The 20,854-nt window shown below is 35.8% G+C and overlaps 1 protein-coding gene across 4 annotated transcripts; it reads right to left on the reverse strand.

The window, feature by feature from the left end:
- Nucleotides 1–10,757: 10,757 nt before the first annotated feature.
- LOC131155341 (BTB/POZ domain-containing protein NPY2) lies at nucleotides 10,758–19,266 on the reverse strand. Of its 4 annotated transcripts, none has more exons than XM_058108398.1 (6): nucleotides 18,648–19,266; nucleotides 17,287–18,066; nucleotides 14,463–14,532; nucleotides 12,580–13,758; nucleotides 11,408–11,993; nucleotides 10,758–11,309 (listed from the first exon to the last, which is right to left on the reverse strand). In XM_058108398.1, exons 2-5 carry the CDS (start codon nucleotides 17,346–17,348, stop codon nucleotides 11,421–11,423), a joined length of 1,884 nt encoding a protein of 627 aa, XP_057964381.1. In that variant the 5' UTR covers nucleotides 17,349–18,066; nucleotides 18,648–19,266; the 3' UTR covers nucleotides 10,758–11,309; nucleotides 11,408–11,420. The 4 variants fall into 4 exon arrangements, with proteins under 4 accessions (XP_057964381.1, XP_057964383.1, XP_057964382.1 ...); XM_058108400.1 differs by having other exon boundaries at nucleotides 11,404–11,993; XM_058108399.1 differs by having other exon boundaries at nucleotides 17,287–18,157; nucleotides 18,648–19,219.
- Between the last annotated feature and the right edge of the window lie 1,588 nt (nucleotides 19,267–20,854).

A 20,854-nucleotide genomic window follows, 5' to 3' on the forward strand; every position in this document is an offset into this window, starting at 1 on the left:
ATCCACATAAAGCTTTAGTTAGCTTGAATACATGATTTGGGTTTTTAGAGTCTTCAAAACCTGGAGGTTGTTTAACGTAAACTTCTTCATTTATATAACCATTTAGGAATACACTTTTTACATCCATTTGGTATAGTTTGAAGTATTTATTAGCTGCATAGGTAAGAAGCATTCTTATATCTTCTATTCTTACTACGGAGCAAAGGTCTCTTCGTAATCTATACCTTTTTCTTGATTATAGTCTTGAGTTATTAACCTAGTTTTATTTCTTACAACTACCCCGTTTTCATCCTTTTTATTCCTAAACACCCATTTGGTTCCTATGATTGATTTATCTTTGGGTTTAGGTATAAGTTCCCATACTTGACTCTTTTCAAATTGATTTAGTTCCTCCTGCATAGCTATGATCCAAGAATCATCTTTGGGTTCATCTTGAGACAAGAAAGCATAATGGTTACAAATATTTTTTAATAAGGCTCTAGTGGTTATTCCTTTTGATGGTTCACCAAGAATTTGTTCTTTGGGTGACTTTTAGCACATCTCCATTCTTTAGGTAGTTCTAGATTTTCAATGGTGTTTTCATTTGAAGTTTCATTATTATTTTCTTCTTTTATTTCAAGATCTTCTATTTTTTTTTGTGAAATATCTTCTTTTTCATCTTTCTTAACTTTATTATCATAATTATTTGATTCATCAAACGTTATGTGTATTGATTCAATAGTAGTAAGAGTCCTTTTGTTATAAACCCTATAAGCTTTACTATTTGTAGAGTAACCTAAGAAGATACCATCATCAGATTTTGCATCGAACTTTCCCAAATTATCTTTAGTATCAAGAATAAAGCATTTACACCCAAATAAATGAAAGTAGGAAATATTGAGTTTTCTATCTTCCCATAATTCATACGGTGTTTTGTCTATACTTGATCTTATGGATACTCTATTTATAATGTAACAAACTGTATTTACAGCTTCTACCCAAAAGTATTTAGGTAGATTATTTTCGTTTAACATGTTTCTTGCCATTTCTTGTAGGGTTCTACTTTTTCTTTCTACAACTCCATTTTGTTGTGGAGTCCTAGGTGCTGAAAAATTATGGTTTATTTCATGTTCATTATAGAATTTATCAATATCTTTGTTTTTAAATTCCCTACCTTGATCACTTCTAAAATTAGTTATATTATAGTCCTTTTCATTTTGCAATTTCTTACATAAGGTGATTAGCATGTCACAAGCTTCATCTTTGTTTACTAAGAATAATACCTAAGTAAATCTTGAATAGTCATCTACTATTACAAAAGCATACTGTTTACCTCCTAGGCTTAAGGTTCTAATTGGACCGAATAAGTCTAGGTACAAGAGTTCTAGGGGTCTTTTAGTAGATAAGTATTTTTTCTTTTTGAAGCTTGTTTTAACTTACTTTCCTTTTTGGCATGCATCACACACCTTGTCTTTTATGAATTTAGTATTTGGTAAGCCTTTTATAAGATTTTTCTTAGATAATTTGGATAAAAGATCCATACTAGCATGACCTAGTTTCCTATGCCACAACCAACTTATTTCATTCATTGCCCCTAGGCTACGAAACCAAAACTCAAAATTCCTACCCGTATCCTAACTCAAACCTATACTCTGGCAACATCATCAGACAAAGTCCGCAGAACCTAGCAACCTAGGCTTTGATACCACTTGTGACACCCCGAACCCACCATGTGGAGCTTAGAGTGCCGCGTAGGAAAAACCTACATAAATTCCTCTAATAATCTTCAATACCATAAATACACAACACACCCCCAAACTGGGGCCTCGAGTGTTCCTATCCATAACTGTAAACATAAACATGCAATGGAAGAAAAACCTCCTAAACACACGTTACAAAATTTCTAATTGTCCCAAACACACATACAAAACTCCCTGTCATTATATTACAACCCAAAATAACGAAACATGACAATTGGTATCTCACCAGCTTTGACAACCACTACCAGCAGTCTAATTCCCAACCCAAAGTACTCTAGGCTCGGTTGCCTGAAGGACCTGAAATATTTGATGGATATTGGGGTGAGACACTTTTCAGTAAGGTGGATTAGATTATCATTAGTGTGTGGCTAACATGAGTTTCAGTGTGAACATAATACTACCATTTATTTAACTGTACATGAAATGGCATTTTAAAACTGTACTGACATGTATAACTGAAAATACATAATTTTTGGATAACATACTGTCGGCTCAATATAGCCCATTTTTAGTAAATTTGGCCATATATGCATAGAAGAGACAACCCGAACTGCTAAACTAGCATCGTTATGCTTTTCCATCGACATGCTTCCCCCCATGACGGGTTGTGCGGCCTGAAGGCTGGACTTAGCATAAGGTTGGCTGACCATAGCTAAGTCAAAGTAGGTTGTAAGTACGATTGTGCCTACCCTATACTCGGAATGCCCGTCGGGAGGGTCATCCAGAACTGCATTGGGAGGGGTCTCCCAGAATTGCATCGGGAGTAGTACTGTACCTAGACCACCAATTGACTATCCATCATCACACTATCATACCAGTGTGATTGCACTCCCTACCAAATCTATAGTTACGGTATCGTGCTCATCGTAATATCTAATTTCCTCAGGGTTCTTAGATCATATATGATAATTTTCATAATAAAAACTGTAATCATGAATTTACTTTCATAAATCTGTATAAAACAGTAGTTGTTCATAATTCTGTAAAATATCTATCATATTCTATCTCAATGTAAAACTGTCATATCATAACTCGGTGAATAGCCATCATATCATAACTCAACGAATAGCCGTCATATCATAACTCGACGCATAGCCATCATATCATACTGAATCGTAATTATATTATCATTCTGTTCATTTTTGCCATTTTAACCATTCTCATGTAACACAAATTTTTAATTATAATTTATAGTATAATAATAAATTGCTTGGGAAAACATATAATTTGCTGACAACAAAAGGGTGATCATCTGTAAGGTTTAATTTAACTCAAACTATAGATTTTACAGGAAAAAGGAGATGAACAACTCATTCACGTTAGTTTTTTCCAAATTTGTATAATAAGAAAAATTACCATTTTAATAAAACTAATTCATATAGAAAGGCATATCTACCGTTTTAAAAATCATATACCTCAGTTTAATCAGTTCATATCTAAAAAATAACTGAAATAATCTAATCCCCTTACCTGTTCCTGAAAAATCTGTCTAAAACTTTCAGAAACACCAAACCCTAGCCATTTAAATCTGCCAAGGATCGATGAGCTACGAACCAGGAGGAGGGAGAGAGGATTGAGAAGCACGTAATAGTAATCCGGGAGGCTTAAGAGAGAGCAAACAAAAAACCTAAGAGAGAGAGAGAGAGAGAGAGAGAGGTTTTTATTTTCTAAAGAAAAATGAGCTCACATATATATAGCCAAGCTGGCCCGCACGAAACCATCAACGGTTTTTTTGAACTTTACGAAACCGTCGATGGTTTGGCACTTAAAATGCTCTCGGTTGTTGTAATTGTCAACAGTTTTCAAAGATGGCCACAAACCATCAACGCCTTGGTCTTGTACCAAACAATCTCCTTTCTTTTCTTTCATTTTCTCTTTTCTTTTTATTTATTTCTTTTCTTTTCTTTTCTTTTCTAGGTTTGGGTTACTACAAAGTGAGTTGGTGGCAGTGTGTATTGTTAAAGAGCTTGCTTGAAAGTGAGAGGGAGAATGTAGATTTTTCACAACCACAAGTCATATAAAAAAATAAGGAAGCTACAAAAATGAAATTCTCATGAAAGTGATAAATCTAAAGGGAGATCCAAATTAAGAAAAATATACATTGTTACTATTGTGATAATTCTAGCCACATGGAGAGAAATTATAGATTTATGTCTAAAAAAGGAAAGGAAAGCTGAAGGCAAGCAAGAGAATAAGCACATAATTGCGATTCCTTTTAAAAAAGGACTGATCATTTTATCAAGTAATAAAAGTCACCTTGCTTCATGTTATGTTACCTTATGTTTGGACTACTTCCCTCACGCAAAGTGAGAGACCTTGGTATTGTGAGGATGGGTAATATATAGTTATATTATAAAAAAATTGTAAGGTGTTCATCATGTTTACCTTAGGACTAGTTCAAGAAATAAGTTGATACTCAATGAAGTGAGGCACATTCCTTATCTTTGTTTGAAGTTGATCTCTACCTAAAAACTGGATGATAAAGGTCTTTTTATTAATTTTTTTGAAAGGGCATTGAAAATTTATTAAGAAAAATCTCATTACAGTAAAAAGAGGAAGAATTGGGCACTTAGCCGGACACAAGTTGAATTGTGAAAAGACTAAATCAATGCCATAGAGAAAGAAGGAACCATAGATCTACGACAAAAATAGTTTGATCACATGAATGACAAAGCCCTCTAAGTTATTGAAATAAATAAGCCTTTAAACTAGTGCACTCAATGTATTCTTGATAAACAAGTTAAAGTTTCCTTTGCAAACACTCCTAGTAGGAAGCATGATTTGTTAGAATTAGTTAATTTTCTTTTATGTTTGTGGACCCATGAGAACAAATCCAAGGTGGTACTACTTATTTTGTAATTAACTTTTGTAGATAGTGTTTCTAGAAAAATGTGAACTTATGCCATGGAATACAAGGACAAAGTTTTTAGGATAAAGTTTTTGACATTTTCATACGCAAGTATGCTTGAAGTTAGAGAATTGAAAATTGTTTGAAACATATTCATATAGATAGTGGAGGAGATCATACAAAGATCCATTTGAAGAGTTTTGCAAATAGAGCATGGTATTTATTGGTCTTGATAAAGAGTCAAGACCATGCACTTTCATGGGATATGAAGGTGAAAAATTTGGTTCGTAGGCCTCAAGATATAAGTTTATGTGAAGATTAAACCGTAAAAAGACATCGGAAAAATGGAAAAACAATGAGTTAGTGGAGGTGAACTTGTTGATTTATGTTCAGTTTATCCTTAAGAGATTCATAACCAAGGGAAAATGTCGAATAAAGTAGTGATGAAGTGGTTGATGAAAACTTCCACTTGAAGTTAGTGAAAAGCTAGAGAAAAAACCTTCTCAAGAGTAGCAACCACTAGCACTTCAACTTTAGGGTATACAAGGGTTTTTTAACTGTTGAAGAAATACACTAGTAATGAGTATGTAATGCTTAGTGGTAGAAGGGAACGAAAAAATATTTCCAAGAAGCACAAGCTCACAAAAAAAGATTCATATTTATAGATTGGCAAGCTATCAAAAGGTTGGAAGGCTTCGAAAAATATGTGGATTTTTTTAAGGAATGATAGTGACAATCAATTAAACTACAAGGTTTGGTTGATTATGAAAGGTTTTGACAAAAAAAAAAAAAAAAAAGGTATTGATTTGATGAGATCTTTCTATTCTCGTGAAGATACACCCCATCCAAATTATTCTAAACCTTTTACAAACTTAGACCTAGCGTTTGAAAAACTAAAAGTTAAGACTACTTGTAGAAATCCCGAGTATCTTCGTATCTTGAGTAAATCAGGAAAGTATATAAATAGAGAAGATTGTATATTATTTAGAGTGGTCTGTTACGAGATTGTTTCTATACTTAGACTTTCTGATTGTATTATAAATATTGTATATCAATCTTGTACAAAGATTATTCAAGAAATACATAAATTCCATTTTGTTTTCATGGTATCAGAGTTAGGGTTTCTAAACCTTAGCTAATAATGGCAGACGGCGCCGTCAACAATAGAGGGTTGAGCTCCTCTAAAATTCTCGACGATGACTCTGAAGCCACCTCCATTGTGGGTTCACATGGGCTAGACAACTCGGCCTTTCCACTCTCGGTGGAGAAATTGAATGGAAAAATTTTCGTGAATGGGCTCATTCCATCAAGCTCGTGATTGAAGGCAAAGGAAGGTTAGGATACCTTACTGGAAAAAGAAAGAAACCAGCCTCAACCGACATCGCAACTCTGCAAAAATGGAAATCCGAGAATTCCATGGTGATGGTGTGGCTCGTAAATTCGATGAAGCCCTCAATCGATAAGATTTACGTATTCTTACCAACGACGAAGGATGTCTGGCACACTGTTTGTGAGACGTACTCTAATGCTGAAAGCTACTCCCAGATATTCAAGATTAAGACTCAACTGTGGCAGCTGCGGCAAGGATAGAGGGATGTCACCGATTACTTCATGGAGATGACCACTTTTTGGCAAGATCTTGACATAAGCATTGATGAAGAGTGGGAGTGCTCCGGTGACAGTATACGCTACAAGAGGCGACTTGAGAATGAACGAGTCTTTGAGTTCTTGGCCGGCCTCAACCGCTACCTAAACGATGTATGAGGAAGGATCCTTGGCCGGTGCCCCCTACCTTCAACTCAAGAGGTGTTTGCAGAGGTGAGGCATGAGGAGAGTCGCCGTAATGTGATGTTGAAGGCTTCGCATGGACAGATTGAGCTTGAAATATCAGCCCTAATGCTGAAAGATAATGGGCTTGAGATTTCGACCCTAAACTCAAAAGCTTCTGTGGGCTCTGTACAAAAGGCACATAAAGGGAGACTATTTTGTGAACACTGTTGCAAGCCAGGTCATTCAAAAGATACCTGTTGGGAAATTCATGGAAAGCTTGCAGATTGAAAGTCGAGACAAAATAAAAAAAAAATCGTGGTTATCAGGCTACCACTAATAAATCAGCTGAGAAATCACAAGGTGAGAAAAATACCACTCCAAGTGGCACATTCAGTCCAGAGTAGTTGGACCAACTATATAAAATGTTTTCCTCTATTCAAGTATCGGGTCAGTCTTCCACTGGTTTTTTAGCCCACCAAGGTAATTTTTTGTCAGCCTTAAATACTATATCCCATTACAAATCACCATAGATAATTGACTCGGGTGCCTCTGATTATATGACTGATTCTTATCATTTGTTCTCATCCTATTCACCATGTGCTGGAAATTTGAAAGTTAAAAGTGCAGATGGATCACTCTCCTTTGTTGCAGGCAAAGGAAGTATTCACATATCTGATTCTATAACCTTAAAATCTGTCCTACATGTCCCTAATTTGTCTTGCAAGTTTTTATCTATTAGCTAGTTAACAAAAGACTCCAATTGCTCCACTAAATTCATTTCCTCTCACTGTGTTTTCCAAGACCTATCATCGGGGAAGACGATTGGCAGTGCTAAGGCGTGTGAGGGGCTCTACCACTTTGAAGAGGCAAACATGAGTGAACAATGTAAAACTATTTCTTGTGATTCTACATCTATTTCTAGAGATAGTGAGATTTTGTTATGGCGTTTCAAGATGGGTCATCCAAATTTTCAATATTTAATACGTTTGTTTCCTTCTATCTGTTTAAATACAATGTCTTCTAATTTTCAATGTGAGGTTTGTGAACTTGCAAAACACCAATGTAATTCCTTTCCAAAATCCACATACAAACCATCCAGCCCGTTTAATATGATTCACAGTGATTTATAGGGGCCCTCACGCTCTTTTAATCATACTCATACAAAATGGTTTGTTACTTTTATTGATGACCATACTCGTATTTGTTGGGTTTACTTGTTGAAAGATAAAACTGAAGTCCGATATATTTTTGTCAGTTTCCACTCTATATTCAAATTTTACGTATTGATAATGGTATGGAATATTTCAATGATATCTTGGGACATTATCTTTAAGAAAATAGAATTGTTTATTAGAGTTCCTGTGTGGATACCCCTAAATAAAATGGGGTTGTTGAACGTAAAAATAGGCATATTCTTGAAGCAGCTCGGACATTGGTGCTCACTATAAATATGAAAAAATATTTTTGGGGCGATACCATTTTAACAGCTACACATCTCATTAATCGAATGCCTAATCGAGTTCTTTCTTTTGCCACTCCTCTCCAGAAATTCCAGGAATACTTTCCCAACTCTCAACTCCACTTCAATCTCACTCACAATCGGGATAAATTGGAACCTCGTGCCATTAAGTGTGTTTTTATTGGTTATTCTCCTACTCAGAAAGGCTACAAATGTTATGATCCCGTAACTAAAATTTTTTGTTGTTAACCTTGATGTCATGTTCTTTGAAACCACTCCTTATTTCCAAAAGCCCTCTTTTCAAGGGGAGAAGTGGAGTGAAGATCGGTTCTTTGATTTCTCTAATGATGATTTTGTACCATTTGCTGATTTTGCGCCATCTACTCAGTCTCCCATTGCATCATTTCCCGAGTCTCCCATTGCATCATTCCCCGACCTATCATGTACGAACAATCACTTAAACTCAGGGGGGAATGTGGTTACGGAACTTTTGGAAGAGTTACAAATCTGGGTGAAATTCCCTATCAAACTCTATTGTGACAAAAAAATAGCAATCAATATCTCTCTCACTCCAATTCAACATGACATGACTAAACATGTGGAAGTGGTCCGACATTTTATCAAAGAGAAGGTTGAAGAATGAACCATTTGTATGACTTATGTACCTACCAAGGAACAAACTACAGGCCTCTTTACTAAAGGGTTAGCCCAACAAAATTTTAATAATTTCATTTGCAAGTTAGATGTGATCAATATCTATGATCCAACTTGAGGGGGATTGTAGAAATCTCGAGTATCTTCATATCTTGAGTAAATTAGGAAAGTATATAAATAAAGAAGATTGTATATTATTGAGAGTGATTCTGTTAGGAGATTGTTTCCATACTCAGACTTTATGATTGTATTATAAATATTGTATATCAGTCTTGTACAAAGATTATTCAAGAAATACAGAAATTCCATTATGTTTTCACTACTTTCCTTCATAGTGACTTAAAATTGAAAATCTAGATTGAGCAACCTCAAGAATCTGTTAAAAAGGGTAATGAAAACTTTAACTTGTACAGTTTGAAATGAGCTCGTTAATAGCCATATAAGAAATTTTATTATTTTATGATGAACCATTATCCACATGAAGTTTAGAAATGGTGACTTCATTGTTCATTTATGATATTTATGACACGCCCTTTATTAGTAAAGATTTGGAAAAAAAAAATTAGAAAAAAGAAAAAAGACTTAAGTAAGTCCTTTGACAAGATGTATTTGGGACTTAGAGAGAAAATCTAGGCATGGAAATCAAAGTGCTAGGAAAGCAAGAAAGTTGTAGCTATCACAAACAAGACACATTAAATGGGTGCTTGAGAAGTTCAATATATAGAATGGTCAAAGGGTTGAAACATCACTCAATCCATTTTAAGTTGAGTTCAAAGTAAAGTCATTCAAATGAGAAGGAAAAGAATGAGATGAAGAATATCCCATATTCCTTGGCTATAGTTAGTTTGATGTATGACGTGATTTGTACAAGAATGGATATGATAGGTGCACCTGGTGTGGTGTCCGTATTCCTTGTAGTTCTAGGTAAAGAGCATTGGGTAGCAATGAATTAGATAAAGAAAAATTGAGAGGCATATCCTATTATGCTTGTTATTTGGAGGTGCAAACTCAATTTTGGGGGTTTATACCAATTTCAATGTTGCTAGTCATGTTGATACAAGGATGGGTTATTTGTTATCAAAGCTTTGAAAGCGAGTTGCTCTTTCCATTACAGCAACAGAGTTTAGAACTGCTACCAAAGCTTGTAAAGAAGTTTTGTGGCTAAGGGATTTGTCACGAGAATTGGATTGCAAGCATGATTGATATATGATCAATGACCACAATCAAAGCACGACTTACCTTTGAAACAATGCTGCTTATCACGTCAAACCCAAGCATATAGATGTTGGAAATATTTGATCTATGATGTCTTAGAGAGTTAATGGTAAAACTTCAAAATATTCCCAACCAATTTCAACTCATTGGACGTGGTGATCAAGACCTTTACACAAAAGTACTTTGTAGGGGCTTGGTGGGTATTAATACTAGTTGAAGCTTGGTAATTGGGCATGAGATTTTCTCTAATTAAAAGGACTCATTAGGGGTCTGGAATGGAAGATTGTACGACTTCTTATTTTAGGCTAATACCACGAGAAGTGGCCAACATCATGTTGAAGGGTACCAGAAAAGGGTCCTTCCTACAAGACAAGTTATTTTGTCTTGAAGCTGGCCACACTATCGGTTTTGAAGGTTTTTAAGTTTTACCTTAAAAGCAAAAAGAATTGTTCTCGATTCTTGTCAAATATAAGGGTCTTTGGTATTTTGAAATTCTGGGATTTCTCTTTTACAGAGAGTTCATCAATATGTAAATCGAAAGCTACTTTGCGCAATTTCTGTAGAGAGATATTCTTGTGTTATTGAGGTCTAATTACACAAACTTCATGTGCCCTTCATTTTCATTGATTAGTACATTGTGAGTTGAGATTCTTGATTGTTGGATTTTGTTACTTCCATTGTTATGTAAGTCTTTTGTTTTCATTCTACTGGTAAACTTTATCCCATGACTTGCCTGAGTGGAGAAACAAGTACTTTCCATTAGTTCTCATTTTTAGAATCTCATGCGACTAAACAATATACTTTGGTGACAATATCCAATCTTAGGAAACAGGACACGCTCAAGCTGCTCTTCAGCACTGCATTTACCTTATGCTCAAGTTTGAGTTTCACCGGAAGATTAAGCCTACAAGAAGTTTATACTAGGGATCTCAGAATTTGAAGTCTGTGGCTTTGGTTTTCTTTTGCTTTTGTTTTTGCCTCTTGTGTTTGGTTTCATTTTTTGTTTTCTTTCATTTCTTTGGCGCTGCATAGTGTTGAAACCACGTCCTACATTCATGACAACCCAACAATATAAGCAGAACTCCTTGCAACATAATTAGGCTCCTACTTTTCAGCTACCATTCTAATGTACAAATGAAAACTTCCCCCCTCAAATTTACTCAAATATGATGAAGATTGCTTTGATTTGTCTGTGAAAAAGCAATGGATGCCATACCCAGAACAAAGAAAAGAAAATAGCAGCGTCTGCATTTCCTTCCATTCTCAGATTGTCGGGGAGTTTCTTGGACTGAAGACCAATGCAATTGACATTAGGCCATGTTATGCCGGGCAGAACTTTGGAACCCAGCAAATATAGACGGTGGAAAGACAAAAAAAGAATTATTTGCCTCAACAAAAATCAGCTTAATTGGTAAATTGATGCCCTTCATTTGGGAAAACAGATGGCATGATGCGCTTGCAGCAGCACGATCAAAATATTTTCAGCATAATTGAATGCATGGACATGTGTCTCAACTCCAATGGGCTATGATTCAGTGATCAAACTGAAATTGGTATGGAACCATCAACAATGGAGTTACCTGAATTTTCTCAGCAATAAACAGAACGGCAAGCAATTGATCCCCTGCAAAATCAACAGTCCCAATTAGCTTCACCATCTCTGAACGACTGGCAGAAAAAACTGTAACTTGTGTTTGACAGAAGAAAAGGCCCCATACCCACCAACTTATTTCTATTAAGAGACAGAATGCCTCTGGTTTCTGGAGGGTGTGGATTTAGTTTCATCAGGGTTTGCAGAACCAAGACTCTCAGATGACTCTGAGCCGCTATTCTCGCCATGCCACCCTTTGCCAGACCAGATCTTTGCAAATATCTTCTTCGACGAAAGCAACCCTTTCATTTTACCAACAGTCGCTTTGTCGACAGTACTACTTTTACTATCTCCGCCATTTCTCTCACTTCCAACCCCTCTGCTCCCCAGCCTTAATGAAGCTAGCTCCCTCTTGAGGGCTTTGAGCTCCTCAGCTGTGGCCACACCATCCCAGTCTTCATCTGTGTTAGTTGTTGCTGATTTTGAGCTTCCACTGGAGCCGCCATTTGGATTCTTAATGCCATTGGGTAGGTCTGGAGTGCTGCTGCCAGATGAGGCAGCAGCCCGGACCTGCTCAAAGAAGAGCACCTGAACAACCACACGCAAGGGAAGTCTTTCATTTTGCACGGCATGCATGCAGGCATCTACTGAAAGCTTCTTGCAGTCCATCAGCTTGCATATCCTCTTCCTTTCACTCTTGCTGATCCCAGGGTGCTCCTGTATCAAAACATTCCGATTTGTGAGATATATAATTAGCAACTGTTATGCACACGTCTCATAACTAAAGACAGCATAACCCTCCTCTGTTGCACTGCAGAAAGTTTTTTTCTTCTCAAAAACAAAGCAAAACAAAGAGGAAGCAACAGGAAACAAAGTTCCCCATGAAGTGCTACTATCAAGATAGGGGAAGTGCAACTTCCATGCATGCCTGTGAAAGAATGCCATAACATTGCTAGAAAATTACAAATTCGCTCATTTCTTAGTTGCATGAAAGTTGTTTCACTAGCTTTCATGGACCCCCATTTGATTGCTTGTATTTTTTGAAGAGCTAATCTTGACTTCCTCGAAGGGGGAAAAAAAAACAGAATAAAAATGATAAACTGCTGAATATGCACGAAAACAGCCAGCAAAGCCAGCTTCATGAGAATCTGAGATAGAATAATTTAATAAATTTCATAGAGACATGTCCTATAAAATGTGACCAAATACAGCATCTCCTCTGCCTTATTCACCAGAAAACCAAGTGAATTAATATGAACTCAGCATAAATTAGAAAAGAAAAAAAAAGAAAAATCTCTTTTACCTTGAGATACATGTCAATGGCCCGGTAAAGCCCATCATGCGCAGGCCTAGAGAAACCAGAGATCATCTCCGCAAGTTCCACAAACTTTGACAGAGGTAGATTTCGATCCTTTGCAATTTCAGCAAGGTACCCATCAATCAGCTTTGCCACCATCAGCTTGGAAGCATCTGATAATATGCCTGGCCTTCTTATCTCCTGTAGCTCGCAGCCCACTGCTGATTCAATTTCAGCAGTCGGATCTTGCATTTGAAACTCCTCTACTAGTTTCAGCACTATATCAACATCATAGATTGTAGTTTCCCCTTCTGGTGCTCGTATTAAAAGATCATTAATAGAGGCCTCCTCCAGTTGCTGCCCAATTCTCTTTGTTAGCTCTCTTTTTGCCAATTCTCCCGAATCCACAAGGATGGCTGCTTTTAACAACTTGAGCAAGAAACTGCATGAGATGCAGCCTTTCTCTGCAGGCAACAACCATACAATCATGTCGACTGTTGATCGAATCCTCTCCAAATCACTACACTGGATTGTACCTTTGCTAAAACCCGGCAATCTTCTGAAAGCATAAGCTTTCAAGGCCTCTCCAATCACTTCATTAGGTACTCTTCCTTTGGAACTGATATTCATTATTACTCGCTTATATAAATCAGTTTCAAGTTCACACAAATCCTCAACCCACCAATCCTTAGGGACAGTTGGTCTATTTCTGACACCATTCCAATTTTGTTCATTTCCATTTTCTTCTGAGAATTTCTTACAGTTATACGTGTAGGACCAATCCACCTTGGAGGTATCAACAGAGGCCTTGGAGGCTATAGAGGCAATGCAGTGACTAACAATCTTTAGTTCCTCAGACATTGGTAACAGAGAATTTGTTGTCTGAAGAACAATGATTGAATCCTTCCAGCCACGCAGAATGCTCGAGTTAAGAAAGACTTGAATCTTGTATATGAGATTCCCTTTCTCAACAGACTCGTGCATTCCCAGGTACTCGGCTGCACACCGAACAGCAACAACATTATAAGCGTTGAGGGTAACAGTCATGCCGTAACAGAACTTGGCACATATTTCAAATGCAGCAGATCCACCAGGAATATCATGAATGTGAACTTCATCACTGTTTTCCTCACTAGTGGTGGCAACCAACTTTTGCAAAGAAGCACTCTTCGACAGAAGTGGGAACTGCAGGACCAGATTCTTCAGCTTGTCACTCTTAAGGAATGAATATATGCAGCAATAGAGCAGATTATAATGTATGTATATGATGTAAACAGAGTTGGGCCAGGTCTGCCAATCTAGGCTTCAAGCAAATGGATTGGCTTGGTTGAATTCCTAAGTGAAAACTCGCAACTGATATCTTTGTCAATCCCAATGAGATTATCATACAATATTTTCACAAATAAATTAGGTATTATTTTTAGTAAATTGAAAAATCCTTATCAACTAAATGAATGTTATATGCCAAATAGTTTTAATGTTGCAGTAAAATATATATTATTTGAAAAAAGAATAACCTTAGGTCATCAGCTATCCATGACTAATGAACAGCTCAGCATATCTCAAGCCACATTAATGGGAAACCCAATCTTTCATTATCATTCAACATATTAGCATCAGTCTGATAGTTTGTCGATAACCAAGTCAAATATGATACTAAGGATCACTTTATCTGAATAGTTTGAAGACATTGACAGGCGTGACAACAATGTAATGTTTCACATTACAAAATGCCACACAGCAATGACAGATAGACGAGTAGGTGCCCAAAACAAAATATCCCCTGGGAAATGCACAGCCCATACCAGTGTCAATCTATTGAACTCTAAAATGAATTTATAGCTAAAAAGGAGACCCCTTGTCACTTAGCAGGGAAAAACAAAACATACCTTATGTAGATAAAACTTCACGTCCCCCGCAGTAACAACGATATCAGTTGCTAACTCATTCGCCACATACCTACAGAATGGAATGTTCTTCGGGTAAATGTAGAAATAAAATGCAACAAATTAGATAAATATAAATATAAGAAAGCCGTTAGCAAGATGTTAGTTTACCAAGGATGGTGAAGAACCATTACTGGAGATACTAAGAGCTAAGTTTTACCTAATTCCATTGTCTCTGTGAAAGATATAATCATGGGAATGAGGATATTAATAGTGTTAAATGAGGGAAAAATCATTATGTTTTGTCATTGATAAGCAATATTGTTAAGCACTACACATAATGTGGCATTACTAAGATCTGCACAACCAGATGATTACCTGGGATATTGCTTCTCTGTATGTGCGCATATACAGGTATATATCAGCATACAAGGGGAAAAAAAGGGTGTCCTCAGGTCACAAGGCCCCATACAACAGTCTTGAATATCCCAGAACTACTTCCAAAATCTAATTACCTTTACTATAATGACTACTAACCTCCTTCGTACAGCCAACAAGCAGCAACACCACCACAACTGTTCTGAACCAGTGCTCACCACCAAATCAAAGCAACCCAAAATTCACTACCAAGAACCTCCAAATTAGATTATGAGCCACCAGCATTTGGCTTCTGCATATTATCCATATCATGGTTTACCCTGTTACACCTAATTCAGATAAGCTCCACTCTTCACCTCAGGGAACTCAAACCAAGAAGTCTCCAATCTCAAAGGTTTTAACCTCTGATAACCTTACACTCTCTACCACACAATCAATACCCTACTATTCTTTGAGCAAGCCCAAGACCTACCACAACAAAACACAATCTTGAAACCACACCTATGCCCCACTCATTTGAACCCAGATCAAATCCATCTCTAATCAGGGAAAGGGAATCCAATATCACTCCAAAAATATCCCATAAAAAATCCAGCCTCAAATTTAAGTCAAGTTTGGTCCAAATTCAAACCTGAAACAAGGCCCCAAATCATCCCACATTGCCCAATGCCAGCTTAGGCTATTGGTCTCATTCCACATATCCTTTTGGCTCCATCCAGCAATCCCCTTGAGATCAAACCTGTACCTACTTATAGGCATATTCATTATTTAGAAAATTATTTTGCTCCATTCCTCTTGCTTTCAATCATGGCATTGATTACTAACTACTGATACGTCAGTAGGTGGCAAGCAATAAAAAATCAAAACATTTAGTATTCATTGTTTAATGGATAATGTCATGTTTAGAACAAATAATAAGCATCAAACAGTATTCTAATATTATATCTGAGCACAGGTATGTTGCAGCAAGGAAAACAAATCAAACAATACTAAACCTCTTCTTCAAAGATTCAAATAAGAATTAAAACAGTAGCATTAATCAGTTTTTAATTTGATTTTGAGATAAATAAAACATGAAAAGATAAAAAAAAAGTCATTGATATTCTTAAATGTCTCAAATGTTCATCAGCTTGTAGATTACCATCATCTTTACATCAGTAATGTTGAAAGTATCAATGGTGTTTCTAAATTATTTTAATATGTCACTAGTTAATTTTGCTCCCAAAGAAAAACAATGTTTGACAATGGTATTTAAGTGTCTCTCTATACACCCAGCTGCATAAATAATAAGAGCATATTTTTAGATGCAGAAAATATTGACAGAAGCATCAAATATACAACACTGAGGCTCCAACTAATAAGGTCAAGAACTTGCACAAGCAACATTTACCAAACATTAGAAATTATACCTCTTAGGTGTATGTAATCTTTGGAATCCTTTACTTCAAAGAATTAGTGCAAAAAGAAACTGAAATTTCATCATATTTCAAAATATATGCACTAAATTTTAAATTTTATTTGAACTCTCAAAATGGGATAAGTTGAGATCTCCGTGTTGATTATGAAGCCAGTTCCCCTAATCTTCGTCATCTCTTGGTTTCGAACATGGCTATAGCAATAACATTAACTCAAATATCAGCAATCTAAATGTGCTTCACTTTTTCTCTTTAGCCATTTTAACATCATGACATTTTCAAAATCTTTCCACAGAAGTACTTCATCTAAGTGCATCATTGGTGAACAACCACTTGCATTGACTATAAGTGGACTGCCTTCAAAGCCATATATCACAAGTCAACAAAAGACATGCATTGCATGTCTTCTTCATGATCCAATAACAATTCCAGTGTGTATAAAAAACCATCCAACATATAAATGGAGTCTAATTTGCTAGAGATATAATTTCCATCAGGAATCTACCATACCTAAAAAACTACCTTAAAATTCAGTCAATTTTTTCTAATGCTCATCATTGCTATTTTGAATAAGCCTACTCAATTTATTAGGAGAAGAATACGTCATCTTGAAATGCAAGGTCAATAATTAAACATAAGATAGCATGGAATGGATAGATATGAAGGATAAAGAACAAACAGAACTCACAAACAGGTGAACATATTTTGTTTTAGAACTAGTGCTTTACTTATGGAAATTATACTCGAGGCCAACAAGTGCAACACTGGAAGCTCAAAAGAGACACCGAAGCTTTCTTCAGCTTGTTACAAAACATGGAACAAGAAATTATCCAGAAAAGAAACTTCAATATTCAAATTACCATGAAGGCACTTTGAATGAAGAGAAACAAATTGAAAAACAGCAAAATCAGCCATGGCATATGCCAAACACTCCAAAATTCACCAACTTAACATCAGCAGCAGTAAATCCTAAAATAATTAAGTTCAGCATAGAACAAGAGCTGGAGGGGGGAAGAGAGGTTTAGAGATCTCACCGGACATTTTTCCCGTCAGTCTGAAAGGAGTCAGGTTTTGATCCAAGCTTCATAAACTTCATCTCGGCAAAGGAGAAGATCTACTTCTCCTTTGAAACCAATAAACTAGCCCCTTTCCCTACTCAACCAATCACTGCTAAATCAACGACACTGGAATCGACACCACGCATCCCAAATGATCAATCATATCACGAATCAAGGAAAATTTTTCCAGAAATGGTAAAGGATACTTCAAGTGTGGGGACCAAGTTTCTGAATGCAACAACTTTCTGGGCTTCAAGGTAAGGGAAAAGGATCTCAAAGTGGGGAAGGATATATGCCGCAGGTATGACCAAATGACCGAATCTTGACTGCAACCAAGGAGAGAGAGAGAGAGAGAGATGGAAAATTTTCTTTCTTCTTTTTTTATTTTTAATAATGGGTTCTCTTCAATGGAAAGATAGCCAAAGAAGAAGTTGTTTCCTTGGTCGGCAGCAAAGCCCACGGACTGCGGGTGCGTCCGGTCAGCAAAGGAGACATAGCCAACAGAATCCCTACACTAAATAATTCCCAAGCAAGAGAAACCCCAACAAGCACAAATCTGACGGCACCCACTTCTCTCTATTTCTTTATCTCTCTGACTCTGCTTTCTCTGTTTCTTTGTTACCACTTTTTTTCTTTTAACTAAAGCTTAAAGATTCATGCCACCAAGACCTCCTATACTCTTTTAAGGCTTCAAGTTCCAAATGCTACATATAAAATCAATATATATGTCTTCTTTTACCGTTGAAGTTTGAAAACCTGCAACGGAAAACAGCATCTCGGTATCAGTTGAAGAAACCACCAAATCGGTAGACAACAAGCATCTTTCTTCTATTTTGTGCAAGCGTAGCTGGAATAAAACGAGAAGATCACACAACAGCGTTTATATCAATGAGAAATCAAACATCATCTACCAACAAAATCTGTGAAAAAACTGAAAATGTAAGGAATCCAAACGTATCATCTCAGAGATATCATAGAAATCTCCCCAATCCCCTTAAAAAAAACCCAAAATGGTGACATTATGCTCCATTATAAACCACTCTAAAACCCCACATGAACACATGCCTCGTAATCAAGCATTCAAGTTCTAAAATATCAGAAGACAAACCCCAAAAGCTACTCTCCTCGTAACATTAACAAAACCCAAGATTAAAAATTGGTACCAAATCTGCAAAGCCATCAAAGGGTCGATTTCTTGATTCATCTCAGAAACAGAAGGAATTATATCAAATGCTTAGAAAGCCAAAACATCTAAAAACAAAGAAGATAATGAAACCTCACAAAACGAGAGAACTAATTGGTCCAACATGGCAACCAAAATGGAATGGAAAACTCACCTAAAAATGCGTGAAGCTAACCATTTCCACCCCCTGCTTTTGAGTTCTTCACCCTGTAACATAGAAAAAGACCGTGACAAAAAGTTCAATCTTTAGGTTTAAGCCCATGCATGAACACTGCATGTGTCATCGTGGACCAAAGCCGCCATGTATCCATCAAACCAAATGCCAATCGAAGTTGAAATCCACAAACCCGTCAGAACAAGAGCTGTTTCTCCTTTCCCGCACTCAACCAAAGTGATCTGAATTAACACGACAAACCCACGCAAAAGCCAAGCTCATAGCCCACACTTTCCATCACAATTAATCACAACTTTCCCTTTACCTTTTCTTTTCCTCCAAACGAACCCTGATGAGCAAAAGACCATTCAAATTCCACCCATATATACACAAAGTTAGAGCATTGTTGGAATTTTCTTTCTTTGGTTTTCCCTCCGCACAATTGTTTTCTTACCCTTTATGATTTTCTCTTTACTTGTGCCGAGAAAGCAGAAAAAATTTCTTTTGGTTATGGCCATTAGCACACTTGCCTTGTTCTGTATTGCACGCCAAAGCTGACGCCCAGCTTTCTTGCTCCCCTCTTTTAACATCCACCCCCTCTTAACACGCTTGAGTCTTGATAATGACCCGTCCTTGCATACTCTTCCAAGTGGAAATTACTGGAGGAAGGCCTAAAGCAAAACCTTTTTTTTTTAGGACAGCACATTTTTCACTACTCAGATTTTCGCCCACTTTTTAAATTCTTCTAGAACAATTTGAAACCTTAAAAACTATTTAAACAAATATATATATATATATTAAAATTTTTTATTTTTCTTAATTTTTAATCATATTAGAACAAAAATTTTAATATTAATTTTTCATTGTATTTTTCATAATTAATCTTAGCTAGTAAAACACAATAGGGCAAATTTTCCTCTTTTTTGGCATATACTAGTTTTATCTTGTATTTATTTGCTTTATATATATATATATATATATATATATATATATATATATATTGTACGACAAGTTAACTATTTAGGAAGAGAATAAATCCATGACTTGAATGTGCTTTTAGTAAATCTATATATATTATAATTACAATTCTTTGTAGTTGAATGTCTGTGCAACGAATATAAAATAAGAAAATTGATTTATCTCAAAGATTGAGGATAACTTTGGTAATTACATATCCAATCAAGAGATTGATGGCTGAACAAAATAGTAATGCAAATTATAAATTTAACGGGGCATGCATTAAAATAATTAAAATTTAAAGTATTCATTGAAATTTGGCCAAAATTTTAGTAATAAAAATATATTTTGTTGTTTTCCAAATTTCCAAGCATGTTGTTGACGCAGCATGCTTGCTCGATTACTGTACATTAAGTCTGTCATGCAATAAACTTGTTACTTTGACATAGCATTCTCAAAAATTAAGAAAAACATTTTATTGCCAATAACTATTATCACCACTCTTTATTCCATTATTAACGATATTGATACATAATTCAATTTTTTAAGAAGTGCGTTGACTAGAATATTATTGTGTTGAGATTTGGTTTATCTTTTTGTTCCATACGATGATGGAAAAAAAATGAGAAACAAAATGTTTTTCCTCAGGATTCTCTCAACAAATAGAAATAGAGAACAAAGTAAGTAGAAAAATTGTTATAAGCCCTAGAAAGCGAGCCATTTTGAATACATTCAGACAAAAAGACCATTTTTCGGGGTCTCAAAGTGGCGTGGAAACATAAACATACAAGAACTTTTGAATGGAAATGGAAAAGAGTTGTAACTTCAGTTCCTTTGAAAATGAAAAAATCTTTGGCGGAAGAAGATTGAAGACAATAAATAGTGATAGTATGATGATCATAAAAGTAATAATTTATAAGACTACTAAGTTACGAGGTATGAATCTTTTCATGTTTATTTGGGATCATATTTGTGAAGAACATCCAAATTTCTTATAAATATGGACAAAGTACTTTGAATAATTGCTTGTCTTTAATTAAACGTCTTTCACGAAAGAACTTAAATGCATGTATGCATATCATCTGTGCTACCATCACCCAAATGTCAATATTACCTACTGTCATATATATTTAAGCAAAAGGGTACTTTTTGTTTAGTATTTTAAATTCATTTAAAAAATAAAAAAAATATAAATAGTTTGGTACATCTATAATAAGACTACATGTATGGCTAAAAAAGTACTTTTATAA

Source organism: Malania oleifera, chromosome 5, assembly GCF_029873635.1.
Source record: "Malania oleifera isolate guangnan ecotype guangnan chromosome 5, ASM2987363v1, whole genome shotgun sequence".
In the NCBI taxonomy this organism is placed as follows: domain Eukaryota; kingdom Viridiplantae; phylum Streptophyta; class Magnoliopsida; order Santalales; family Ximeniaceae; genus Malania; species Malania oleifera.